Genomic DNA, 14,225 nt, shown 5'->3' with positions numbered 1-14,225 from the left:
AATGTACACATTTAAGGCATGAGTAAATAGATCCAGATCATGGTAATAAAAGAAAATTTTAATGTTAACTAACGCCGTATTTGTAGATAAGATTCAATTAGTAATAAGTCGTCTATGTCTGTCCACCATGTCATATTCTTATTGAATGGTCGCCCAATGTGTCAAGAGAACAAACTGGGGTTGATTTTGTATAGTGTTACAAAATATTTTTAGGACCCACTTTTTATAATGCGTATTCGGCAAATACAGCGTCATATATATAAAAATATACTTAAAAAAGCAGTTGAAAGTTGTTTATATTTAGATTTCACACCGAAAATGATCCACATTATCAATATGCAAACACGATTACTTTGATGAAAAGAATTCCGTTAACGGCTTTATCAACTTCGCACCGATACAGCTTCTAAAGCTGCTTAAATCAACATTAACGAAATAGTTACGTCCTGAAAGACCTTATGTTTTAGGTTATCTTCAACAAATCCGGTACAAGTTCACCAAAAAAGTAAAAGCCAATACTGTCATTTGAAATCTGGCCAAATTTGCATAATACGATCAAATGTAGTAGAAAATACTTTTCAAAATTTCCAGTCCTCTTTTTACAAGTTGAGGATGTCTTTTAAACATGGCCAATGTAGGTCAGTGCCGCTTGTCACTCAAATGCTTTTTGTGCAATGTTAAATCCGCCTGATTGGATAGATGGGGAAAGGCTGAAATATTTCTCTTGAAACATTTTACCTGAGACTCAAATTGAAAATGCTTGGGGAAATTGGGGATTTCTTGATATACACGGTAATGACGTAAACTGCTGATATCGGAGGTAAGAAAAGTGAATGACATTCATGATTTTAAACTTAAGGACTTCAAAAAGTTAGAGAGATAGGTTTGGGTTTCATACCCATTTCTTGATTTGAGGTGCAAACATGTGATTTCAATGTAATTAAAGAAATTGATGAAAGGATTACTGTTCTGTGCTCTCTGTAGGAACAGGTATACCTTAAATGATTGGTTTAACATTGTCTCGTATTCTTATTACTGCTCGACTTTAATGTAACAAATTAGCAATTTTCATTTGTCAGTTTCAAAGAAATAGCAAGTAATGATGATAACGATATCGATAACGAGAGAGAGAGAGAGAGAGAGAGAGAGAGAGAGGTTCTCCAACACCGTAATTATGTTCCCATTACCAAACCAGTTAAACTACTTCAAGGGGGTATGCAAGTTATGTAGAGGTTTCCAGTTGCATGTTAATGTGTGCATACTTGTGCAGGTAATCGGAGAGAAGTGTTTCAAAACGGTCTGTTTGAGCGTTTGACATTATGTTATCTCTTGAAGTGAAAATATGCTGCCTTACCGAGTTGAAGACTGTGTACATTGCATTAAATGCTACGTCAGATCTTCTGAAACTCATACAGTTTTCCCTTTGATCTTTCTGTCAAATATTAAACAAGGTCCAAGTTGCAAGCTCTAGCGCCATTTGTGATTTATCCCAGACGCATATATTCACTGTCAGTCTCATTCGTAGCTGTACCCTCTATAATACGGCAAAAACAAGAGCGTATTTTATCTATTCATGAAATTGTAGTTACTGTCTATATGACATATTTTTATCCTATAAAATTATGCATTTGCATTTTTGATCAGTGAATCAAGAATTAGGTGATTTCTTTGTGACACGTGCGCTGGTGATTGACACATTCCCTTTTTTTTAGATTCTGGATTTGCTTTTCGAAGACAAACATTGGGTTATTTCCTCTCCAATAGAAATTGTCGTCGTGAATAGTCGATCATGTGAAGACTGGATTCTGAAAATTTCTTAGATCGAGTATGTTTATAAACTCTTCACTAGCTGGTTTTTGTCAGCATTCCCAGCTTAGGAGATGATGAACTACAGAAGCATTTTATAATGTATCGTGCAGCAATAATTTGTATGTTTATGTTATAAGGTCTTGACACTGCATCATGGGTCCTGATAGAGTTGCGACAACGAGCTTATGGCGACAACATTATCACAATGGTTGTTTCAGTTTTGCCCAGTTTGTACAACTCCGTTTACTGTTTCAGTTTATGTAGGTTTCTCAAAGAAAGAAAAAAAGTTTTTTACTCTCGGCCTATAATCGACAATCTGTGAAGTGAATAAGGTTTTGTAAAGTGCAGTGATCGTTTTGATAACATGGTTGGACCACCAGATTTTTAGCTTAGAATGTTCGGAATTCTACACGTTTTAAAGTGTCAAGATGATCCAAGTTATTATTGGTTTATATGCATGAAATCTAATATTTTATTAAGGATCCGATATGATTTCAATTTATTCATGTAAAAAAGTATGGGGTGTTGACTACAGCGCACTGTGAACCTGATACTAAATGGGTGGACCCCTTCAGATACAAGTAAATAATGTATGCAATTTCAGAAGCTCTGTCGTTCCTCAGCCATCAACCGGCCTGTACTGAAACTGATTACCTGAATGTCTATTTCTGTAATCTCTTGTCACTTTTCTCTTCTCTCGAAATTTCATATGGAAATCTTTTATAAAAAGTTTTAGTTGTTTCATTCCATTGTGTTCTGAATTGGAAACGCTTTCAAGATGTATCTAGCTATGAGTACGTGGCGGGTATCCGTTTCCAATGGAAGGAATTTCTCGTATGTTTCGATCAAAATTGACATCGTCCTTCAACGAGCTTCTTTGACATCACATAAAAAAGCAAGCCAAGTGACTGATGACACAGGTCGACATTTGGTCCCTATCGAGGATTGATTATGCAATCTGCGGGATTCTTTACCTGACATGCATTTCCCTTACCTGTTTAATTTCATATGCGTACTTTGTGCCAATAAGTATGAACAAACAGATTTTAAGTGCGAAGAACAAAATTTTAACGCTAATTGCAAAGACAAAAAAGTGTCATAAAGTTAAGAATGGAAATGATGAAAGGAAAGCGAGTGGTTCCTAATATTTGATATGCATAGAATTTCACATTCCCGGTCTCTGTAAAGCGGAAGGGGACAGTAGGTTAAATCGGGGGTCTTCATTTGATCCCCTAGAGCGAAATTTCACAGCAGGTGATTTTTTAGTGGATTACTTTCAGTTTTCGACAGTTTGCGTCACCGTAAACAACCTCCATACGGCGCTCTCCTGAAAGAAATAACTACTTCTTCATACACACACCTGTGAGTCCATGCAAATCTCTGCGATTTTTTCTTTTGTTGATTATTTGAAATTTTCTGCATCTTTTTGAATTTTCAAGTACATACATGGGCTTCAAAATTAAATTCTTAAGGCCATATATCTAAACAAGCAACATAATGCATTACAGACTTAACAATGCATTAAAGTATCTCAAAAACATCTTATGACATTTTAATTTGATAGCTATATCAAAGTTTTAAGATCTTTAAACTTGTGTTCAGGTGAACGGATTAGCAAAGGGGACAAAATGCATGATTTCCATATGAAGAACAATATTATTGTGAGTTTATTTGCTTAAGTAGGTGTTTATTTATTCAATTTCCTGACCCCTGACCTTTTGTGATGCGATTTGCAGCGGTCAAGCTCGAGTTATGGTTGTCGTGTGTGTTTTATGAGGTTATCTGCTAAATACCCCCCAGCAATCCATCTTTTGACAACAATAGAGCAATGTTTATACTATCTGTTATTTGTTACATTGGTAACTTGTGATAATATTTTTCTGTCCTTCATAGGAATTAAACCACATAAGGTAGAAGATTTACTACCCAGATAGCCCTATCTGAGGAAGAAGCTTTCTCTTCGACTGTCGATGTGATGTGGTCACCTATATCTGGTCCTAAATCCCTTGTTTGCCTCCAACACCCTCGTTTATCATTCAGTACAGGCCATGACAAACAAATTTCAGACGATGGTTCTTGTATCAGTAAGCACTTAACACTTTTGTGATGATAAGTATTCACCATAATTCACTGACCGGAGCTAGAACATCGACTGCACTGGCAATGGGTACACGTACCTTACCGGCTTGGGTGTTCTACTGAAATGCAATTCAGCACTCTCTGATATAAAGCACAATGACCTAGATGCAATGTTTATGCAACAAAACGAAGATAAATTTTTAATCGTCTTCATAAAAATGTCACGCTTTGAACTCCCTATTCGACCCATGGACCATGAAAACCGGAAGTGGGGTTACCTTATTCTCCTGGAATGAAATTTCGGGAGAGAATATTTGTATCTGCACAATGTCAGATGTGACATCACGGAATTCGTTTGTCAAGACGACTTACTTGAAATCTGGCTGGGCAACACAACCTGCTATTTTTATCCCTTCACGGCGGTGGCCTGCCCCCGGTAAGAACAAGGCTTCCATCACCCTATCTACATTACAGTCAGTGGCGTGCAGTTGAATGTAAATATGACTTTCAAGGGCATGTTTGTTAAAAGTCGGTGGCCTTACGGGACATAAATCAAGATATTCACTAATGACTATGTAAATATTAATAGATTCAAGATTTGCAGCTAAACAAATCCGCGTGTCTTCAAAATTATGAAAACTCCGTTAACAATAGTTTTTGATATCGTGTAGCTGAAGCAAAATAATTAAACCACAGAATGGAATAAATTGACCAGCATGTAAAAATGCATTCTTATTTGCATTCCGACATGAACATCGGAACGTAAGTCAGTGCTTTCTGTAAACCTCTAAGCAATGGGGATGGTGGATGAAGTTGGGATCTTTTACCCCCTGCAGTCATTATTTTTATGTACAGACACAAATAAACATACCACCTAGCATCATCCCATACGTCGTGTTATGTAATACTGAGGTGTGTGGTTTTTATTTGTTACCTATGCACCAGTACAGGTGTGTTTATAGACGGCTCATTTGTTCGTCTGCTGGATCTTTTCATTGTTGTGCTGATGTTTGAATTACGTCTCTGAGAGTGTCGCTGCAAACAGCTGGGGGAACATACCAATGCAAGAATTTTAAAGCGGAAGTTCATTTTCAATAAAAATTGCTGTAAGGTTTCATTGCATTCTCGTGACATATTTTGATATTTATTTGCAAAATATTTCATAAAAACGAGGATTAATACTCTTGGTGTTGGGTGTGAATCCTAACTTTATTTTACATGAAAACTGATAAAATTTTGTCATAAATAAGGTCACCAATGTTGTACCATCTGGGAAGATAAAGCAGCTTATCAATGAACACGTTACAGAGGGCCATGGGAAATGTTTCTAAAATAGACACTCCAGTTAAAAATATTAGACCTGCATGACTAGAACATGCCTAGTTCAGAATTATAAACTATTCTATATAACTCATCTTGACAGGTTACGATTTATATTGCGTAATAAAACGCTTCTTATGAATGATAAACTGACAAAATTTCAGAACAAATTAAGCTAATGAATTCTAATTAAAATTATATTTTGTGGTTTTGGTACATGCAGATGTTGAAAGATATCAAGCAAGACCAATTAAGAGGTTTGACAGAGAGTCAAAATGATGAAAGTGTTTAGACACAAAACTGACGTCAGTTTGGGCAAAGGTTGACTGAATCTCCGCGAGTGTTTTGGGGTTAATTTTAAAGAGTGCGATCATATAAATTTTATTTACAGTTTGTTCTCCTTGATCTAGTATATGTCAAAATAGATAGTTTACGGCTCTATTTGGTAGGGTAAGATGTTCTAGCACTTACAGAGTGACAAACATTGTAAAACCCCGATTCCGAGCCGAGATGTTCAGTAGTAAGTGCGCCAGGTTCGTGAAGGACTCGAGTATGATAGTGTGTGTTCTTTTCTAAGTGCTACCATCGAATGAATGTTCTTTCCTTTCCCTTTGATCTGAGAGTCTTATGACCAGAAATTGGCCAGGAGTGAGGAAACTCAGTGATTTGTTGTGTCTGGTTATTCCAGTCGCCGTTTACGGGATGACAGGTACTCTCTTGGGCTTATTAAAAAGTTAACAATGACCCGCGCCCTCAACGGATCAGCACAGACTAAACAGATACTATGAATGATCACTTTGAAGTCCCTTATAAAATTATCTTTGTTTCTTAAAACACAATTTATATTTTAACTGTTATAAATGAGTGGGATACATACGTGGGGCAGAAACACGACACGAACCTCTACATAGTGCGGGGTACGGGGTGGAGACCATATTAAGCAGTGTACAAAAATGATTGCAAATAACAGACATTCTTTGTCATAATATTGTACTTTAAAGGATGTTTTAAACCATTTTTTTAAATTTCCATAACATATATCGGAATTTAAATGTCATGTAAATTCTAAACGTTTTGGGTGTATTTTAATATTTCCTTAAATATTTAATTGTAGACAAATACTTGATTGAATATAAAAGTTGTTGAGGCTTTCAACAAGAGACTGGAATGTAAGAAAGAAGAGCATGTTTGTTAAGTACTCGAAAAAGGCTCAATAAAGAGATTGGTGTAATTCTAAATTATATACACTGCCTAGGCATTGTGCACAAGGAGGTATCCATTAGAGTGATTTGAAGAAGTATGTGTATGTCGAACATCTGTCAAAAAATGTCTGATTAATGAAAGATAACACCGAGTTCCGAAAATAAATTATAACTCTAATTAATACAAATTAGGGTTTTTTATGGAACACGAAAGTCAAAAACTGGAAGCATGACGTCATTACACCATGCACCATGAACCAATAAGGATTTCAGAGTTCAGGTAATATGAATTTCGTATACTTTTCGCAGATCTGTGTAAAAATCATTCAATAACAAAATAAATGTTATTTTGACTTTGTAAACAAACGCGTGGGGTCAAATGGACAAACCACGGGAGTATGGAATGGCATATGAGGTCAAATATTTAACATTGGACAAAACCATAAGGGGTCCATTAGAAAACAAAATAAATGCTATATACAAGTTTTGCATTTTTTTTTTTTTAAAAGCGATTTATATGAATGTTGAATTTTATTTTTTCCTGATTTTTATATATATTCTGTAGTCATCGATTATTATCAAGTCCATCCACACAGCAGTGATGATGCCTTCCAAATGTTGTCAGCAATGATAGGAATGTGATTTGATGTAATTACAATTCATGAATTCATTCCGGTACCCGTACATTTCGCCCTTCTCCATGCCCACGTGTCAAATGTGTCTTGTGAACCAAATAAGGAAAACCGTACCTTTTCAAATGGTTACTAAGAGTGATCGAAATACCTCAAATATTTGAAAACTTAACCATGGAAATATTTTTGCTACGACCCGCTTGTGGTTTTAACATCACGATCAAATCGTGTATTTTGATAGAAGGATAAACAGTTATCTTTGTCCTTGCAATAAGCCTAACCGTTTACATAATCGCTAAGAAAGTGAAGCACATGTTACCGGTATACTAGGTAAAAGTTCCAAACTTTTCTATTAATATTCATAATTCCTTTAAGAACATACATAAACTTCTCCGAAAGCTTTGTCAACATTTTGCTGACAAATGATTAATGAATTTATATTTTTCTACAAGTTTATTAAACTAGTGAGCTCTCAGTTTTTCATGTTTGATAACAGTTGAAGATTGATAACAGTTGACTATAATTTACAATAAACATGCATTTTAATGAGATTAGACCAAGATTATGATAATCCGGATTTAAGAGTAAAAAGTTAACTGTGGAAGGCGATATTGGAAGAAAAGTACTCCATTTCTTTTAACAAGTTTTATTTTCACAAAATTTTGCCCAGACACTGGAATTGGTCTTTCGGATTTTTTCCCGTCTATATATCGGATTATTGTCAGTGAAAATGCAACATTACCCTCAATCCCAAACGAAAATTAACACGAAAGACAAATGACAGATGACACACGTGGGCCAGCTAATTCTACCATGCCGTTAATTGGATTACACCAAAAGAGAAATGGATGAAAGGCCCGAACGTCTAAGTTTACGCAAAGTAAACGCTTAAATAAGCACATATTTCACGCTTGTTAAAGAAAATGTCTGTTGGATGCGTAGCGGAGATTTTTTAATGTAATAAATAACCGATTCCTGGCTATTGGGTCAGTATTGATCTTCTGAACACTTTTCTTTGATACGTTACCCATCCTCGGCCTGGGTACACCGGTTATAATGGTTCGTCGTGTTAGTATCCCGGGCACGTCCCAGACGGCGAGAAACGCTTGGCTGGGAAACCCTGCCATGATCGCTCCTTTGTGGGGTAGAACGCGAAGAAATATCTTCTCCTCAATTCTTCATACCCATTTGCTTGCGAAAAATTCCTTTGTGTGAAAGTTAAATTGAGAATAATTCTCCATATGATTTTTAAAGAGGGTTAAAAATTTTAAATTAGTGTTGATAAGACCATCTACTCAAAATATGTCTAGGTTTTTAAAGTTCAATATCTGCTCTGCTATACTGATTCTGTAAGGGCTGATTAATTTACGCGTGTATATTACAGCAACATGCATAGCCTTCATATCAGGAAACTAACATATTATGTCTTAATCTCTTAAATCTTCATTTATTGAATCTTAAAAATTTTAAACACTTCATACTGGATTATGAATGATAAAGCACATGTTGTAAATACACTACATTGAAATGAACGTGATCTTAATGAAATATAAAGCAAATATTTACGTTGATGACTGAACCTTTATGAAAAATCAAACACGTTGTATATGTAGGAGTCATAACGAGCGATTAAGGATTTATCAAACAGTGAATTACATATGAATTAACATTTTCTATACCGGAAGACAGAATTCCCTCTGTAAATTCTTTTGGTTAAAGGAAAAATTGAATAAAAAAAACGTGTTGTACCGATATTTAAAAAAAGTAAGTTGTGGTTTTCTTGGCTATGGGGAAAACGTTTGGTATAATCCCCATATATATTTATCAGGTTTAGTATTAAAGTGGTCTGCGCGCTTTACGGTCCTGTACACAGGTATGAATAGTCTAGGTGAAGCGCGGATGTGTGAATAAGCTGAATTTCGTTAGATGCTAGCAGAAGGGCTTTAAGCATTGGCAGTGACAGTCGACTTGTTACTTCACTCCTGATTAATGTACTGCTACCATTTATTTGTTCCAAACAAAGTGTACTGAATTATTACTTTTCTCCAGTTTGGGGATTTTTTATAAATTGAATTTTTTCATTACAAACGGAATTCAATATAGAGTGGATTACATCTTTGGGAAGGTAAGTTGTGCCGACCTCTTATTCTTGGTGATAACGAAATCTTAATATTTTCCTGAGTGTAAGATAAATCGGGCATCTTGATACCAATATTACCCAAACAATTTGATTTTGTGTTTGCATTTCTATAGGAAGGATTAAAATGCTACCCCAAGGAACTATTTAGATCGATTTTGTCCCATTTAAGGTTCATTTTGATTACAATTCACTCACATACATGCTAATATCTAACTTGAATACCGGCAGGAGCGGGGCTTATATCTATGTCTGAGTGACAAAGACTTATGCAATTGACAACATGACAAAATATTATTGCAAATATTAAAAAGGAATATCAACCTGTTTGTATGTTTAATCTATCCTCTAGTTTGATTTATACTTACACATAAATCTAGAAGGTCACGCAATCTTTCCAGGGAATGTGCATATTTGGAATAGTTCGCACACGGTATCCGCCTCTAAGGCCAATCTTGCATTTTCTTGCTTCATGCCGATAGTGAAAGCCGTTGTTTGCACTTAAAATGAGCCCTGTAATTTTTACACAATTAAAAATGTAGCCCAAATAATTTGACAAAAGCTAGCGATCGGAAGACTAACATCAATCTTGTGTAAAAATTCACACAAAAAATTAAACAGAACACGTCGGACGCTCTGCAACGATGGGAAACCCTTGATCGACAATATTTATTTTGATTTCGATGTCATGCCGCTCTTTTTTGACGCTTGTACTGAAATTTAGAAATACGTCCTATAGTCTGCATTGTACTTTTTCTTGTTTGTAGTACATCATCACATACCTTCCTTAAATAGAAAATGTATGCTAATCGGGGCACTAAAACAAATACTTGTTCGAGGGGTAGAAACCAAACTCGCATCTCTAGGCGTTTGAAATTCGGTACACGCAAAGGGTTTGTATTTTGTAAATAAAATATTTTAGATCTTTGTCACGGTTTGAAATGTCACGGTTTGAAATCGTGGGTTACTACACTTGCGTAAATGTCTTGAAATAGAAGGTTGTGCATGTTTGGCAGTAGATAACTTTTAACATTGTATAAGAGTCGATTGGTTGTCGTAAGATATTCCATATATAGGTATCTGGTTTTTTTAATGCATCACTTACTTTTATTAACATTGCATTACTAGGAAACTATTTGATAAATGGACGTACAATAACACACAACGTGTGGAAGTATTTTAATTCTTGTTACGCATGATGGTCATGCGGAATAATTTTTCGCTCAAAATTTTAAAGAATTTTTAAGAATTACACGGACTCGTTCGTTTCCATTGTATTTTCTGTTCAGTTGTTTCATCCGAGTGCCATAGAATTTGGGCGGAGTATCGGTGAGGCGGTAACATCGATTTAAAGTATTAAAGAGATCATTATGAAATGTTCTATCTGGAATATTATTGACTGTTGATCTAAGTGATGTTCATTTCACATTGCAGCTAACCAAAGCAGTGCCCGAACAAACCAGCGTGGGTGTTCGGTATTATGGTCCCAGAGTGATCAACGCGCGTTCTAGGCACAGTCTCTTCGGAGAGTAAGCGCAACGTCTACTTTCATTTGGATGATGAGGATGTTAATTTCAGTTCATATATATAACAGTGACTGACTGAATGTTGCTTCGTTCTTGGAGTGTCCGTTGTGAAGTTTGGATATTTAACAGTTGTTCGTGTTTGTAACCAGTCTCTGTGATGGCCAGATCCAGGCGCTGTTCGCGTCTAAGGCCGCTCCACTGTGCCCTGTTGCTGAGATGATTTCACAAACTAGAGAGACAAACACACCTTATTACTGTTCCAATGACCGTGCAATGGTTGCTTCTCCGCCTGCTCTAAAGGTACCGTGGGACTTCTTTATTTTTGATGTTGAACGTAATTTTTTTTTCATGAACAAATATATTACACTCGCTTTATTTAAATGTTTAGAATATTCAAAGTATTCGACCAACCTGCCTTCAAATTAAATATCCGATAGAACTTCTCGGAATGACAAGTGATGTGCTTGATTTAAGTCCTGTTATTTTCAGTTCGGTTGCGAGTAAATTGTGAAATATTTGCCTTGACTGTGAAACTTAATAGCAAAATAACTTCGATCATTAAATGCCTTTCAAAGATAGTTTGACAAATTAGGGAAACACTAGACAACATAACCAGTGCTAGAAATGCTTGATACATCTCCGGGTGTTAAGTGGCCCCCAACATTTATAATTTCATTTTACGAGTCCCTCCCAAGAAGCTACGTCTTTACATTTGATTGTTTCCCCCGTATTGTTGAAGGTAACAAAGTTAAAGTGGTATCGTGCAGATACCTGTGGGAACGTAGCAAGCACGATTTTAAACCTTATCGAAGATTCATGTGTTTTACTTTAAAATAAGTGTAACCATAAATTGGCTGGTGTAATCGAACTTGGACTACGAGCGAATGCACGCCAGACATTTTGCCAATATCTGCAGACTTTTGTCATTCCGTTGAATATTTATGCGAGTTCGTAAACTCTTAACATATCCCCTTTCTTATTACTTACATTGGCTGGGTTTTTTTTTACTTTGAACTTTACAATTTGGCTGTGGTCTCATCCTACCTTTTGACTATGACATTTAACCTTTCGCATATAGAAGTGAAAATATCGAAATTGTCCGTAGGTTCTGTATATGCTTGTTAATCACAATTTCTTCTGAGTGTCATTTCATCTTTTAAAATTTTAGAACAAATTATCTTAATCAAAGTAAAATGTTTTCGAACATTCCGTTTAAGTAATGATGAATTTGTTCCCGTTTGGAGTTTTACCCTGTGTAAGGTTACCGAGAAGACCCTGTCCTCGCCGTGGTCAGGCCCGCCGGTCTCCCTCGGCTCGTGTTTACCGACACTCAGAAAAACAACATTCTTTGAACTATTGTGCTACTCCGCTTGTTTGTTGGGTTTTGAGAGGAAAAAATGTAAATTTGAAAAAGAGCCGAATCATCGCTGTGGCAGGGTATTATAGCAATTTTTCAAATATTTTACAGTAGAATACTTTTGTAAAGAATATTTAATGCTTTTGGCAACTTGCAGTAAATAAAGATAGGGTACTTTGTATAGTTTATTTTCTTATTTAACAATGCATAAGTAGATGAAGTGATTTCAAGAAGACTTAAATTCGGGGCAAGTGGTTTACCTGTAGGTCCCCAGCATTCTTTTCTCAGCATGAAGAATTTCATGTTGTGGATGATGGATTTTGAGATAAATCCTTGGGTCTTTATAAGGCAGTACCTGTTTACATTTAACCTTCAACCCAAAATATCAACCATGTGATATAATGAAAAATAAATATGATTGGTTTTTTTTATGAATTTCAAATTTATTTTGTAGGTACAAAGCAAGAATAATACGATTCGCCTTTTTCTGTGTGTCATGATGATAAGTTGTACCAGCGCTTTTCCAAGTCCATTTGTTAAACAAGATAACAACAGAACTGTCGTCATGTTTCGCAACCAGATCTGTAAACCAGTAGACCCTCAACATTTAACGCAGAGAATGGGTGAATTCTTTGACAGTTCTAAGATGGCCTTGGATGAGGCTACCGTCAAACGCAGTATAGACGATGATTTACTACAAAGTGACGACCCCAACGTGGATGATGATGGATTATACTCAGATGATGATTCTGACGACGACGAGGATATGAGTGATAAAAAACAGTCGAGTAGTGATAAAACTAATTACATTCATAAATACACAGAGGATCCGAATCACCCGGATTATCTCAAGTCCATGCAGTTTATGCGGCGGAAAAGGGATACTGACAGATACCGGAGTGTAGACGAATTCAAATCTCAGTATCAGTTATTAATGGAATCAAAAGCAAAGAGAAAACAATTTAAAAGATTCATTAGGAAATCAAAAAAATTAAAACAGAAAAAGAGATTGCCATGGACATGTAAGACAAAGAAGGTGTGGTTAAAAATGGAAGAGGGGTATTTTCCCAGTTATATTCGGTCGGCACAGTGTAAATCTAAAAAGTGTTTTTTCAATTACAATGAGTGTATTCCAAGGAAATACACCGTCTCCATTCTCAAACGAGATCCAAATAACTGCAATCCGGTTCCCAGTTATGGACATAACACAACATACGAGGAACGGTGGTTTTTCGATAAGTTTCACGTGACCGTGTTCTGTGAATGTGGAGTTGGTTCAGGACGACGTAGGGGCAAAGGCCGGAAACCACGGTCGTGAAAGTTAGCTTTAATGTGCATTCCACGTGCCAACATTCCGACGGACCATTGTATCCGACTGTGATATTTGGGCGCATTTGGTTCCCGAAAGAAATCCAAACTTTAAAACTATTTGACATTAACCCTTTATTAATGTGCAATTTTCTTATTGGATATAGTGTATGTGAATGTTGTATGTTTTGTATTTATTATTCAATATTGTGAGGTACTGCCAGACATGGACATTCCCCACAGTTTCACAGACGCTACGAAATCCAGAAATGTGAGGCATGTGTGCTTCAGAATCTTGTCAATTGTGTTCATCTTGAATGTGGCCAGTGCGACGCAAAAAGGTGTAATATTCGCCTTTTAAGAAATGACTAACTGTGTTGGTTTCACGTTTTCCTAAACAGAATCCCGAAACAATGGCAATGGTCAGTGAACTGCTGAAAGCCACGTAAGACTGTGACAATAGTTTTAAAGAGCCAACACTTGAAAGTGCAGGGAATTAATGTATATTAATGAATATAATTGTTAAATCTATTTAAATTATTTGTTGTATTTCTAAAATAATACAAAATAACAAAACCTGAAATCTCTGTTGTTTTGATATGAAAATCCAAGCATGTATTGTATGGATTTTGGTGACAACCACTATACACATTTGTAATTCTGACGTGGTCTTTAACGGAGTGAAGCAAACCAAGTCAGACTCACATTAACACTCAGATGTCGCCCGATAATGTACATATTTTTAAGGACAGTGTCCTATGTTAATTCTGATGATAAAGTATTCATATCATATTGCCAAACAATCAGATGCCTGTTTGACTTTTGAGCTCGGCTTACTTTGTGAACTAGGGGTTT

The 14,225-nt window shown here is 36.0% G+C and overlaps 1 protein-coding gene across 4 annotated transcripts; it reads left to right on the top strand.

Moving 5' to 3' along the window:
* Positions 1–767: 767 nt before the first annotated feature.
* Positions 768–13,953, top strand: LOC125669293 (uncharacterized). 4 transcript variants are annotated; one of them, XM_056162979.1, is made up of 3 exons: positions 768–820; positions 10,614–11,005; positions 12,517–13,953. In XM_056162979.1, exons 2-3 carry the CDS (start codon positions 10,922–10,924, stop codon positions 13,378–13,380), a joined length of 948 nt encoding a protein of 315 aa, XP_056018954.1. In that variant the 5' UTR covers positions 768–820; positions 10,614–10,921; the 3' UTR covers positions 13,381–13,953. The 4 variants fall into 4 exon arrangements, with proteins under 4 accessions (XP_056018954.1, XP_048759716.1, XP_048759717.1 ...); XM_048903759.2 differs by lacking the exon at positions 768–820 and adding an exon at positions 8,880–9,167; XM_048903760.2 differs by lacking the exon at positions 768–820 and adding an exon at positions 9,184–10,255.
* The last annotated feature ends 272 nt before the right edge of the window (positions 13,954–14,225 follow it).

The sequence above is a fragment of the Ostrea edulis genome, chromosome 4 (genome assembly GCF_947568905.1).
Source record: "Ostrea edulis chromosome 4, xbOstEdul1.1, whole genome shotgun sequence".
Classification (NCBI taxonomy): domain Eukaryota; kingdom Metazoa; phylum Mollusca; class Bivalvia; order Ostreida; family Ostreidae; genus Ostrea; species Ostrea edulis.
Note: the sequence above shows the minus strand (reverse complement) of the source record. Positions and strands in the feature narration are given on the sequence as shown.

Excerpts from the sequence above, each read along its gene's own strand:
- LOC125669293 (XM_056162979.1), top strand. The coding sequence starts at position 10,922 with ATGATTTCACAAACTAGAGAGACAAACACACCTTATTACTGTTCCAAT. Across the intron at positions 11,006-12,516 it reads CTTCTCCGCCTGCTCTAAAG|GTACAAAGCAAGAATAATAC; the intron begins GTACCGTGGGAC and ends TTTATTTTGTAG.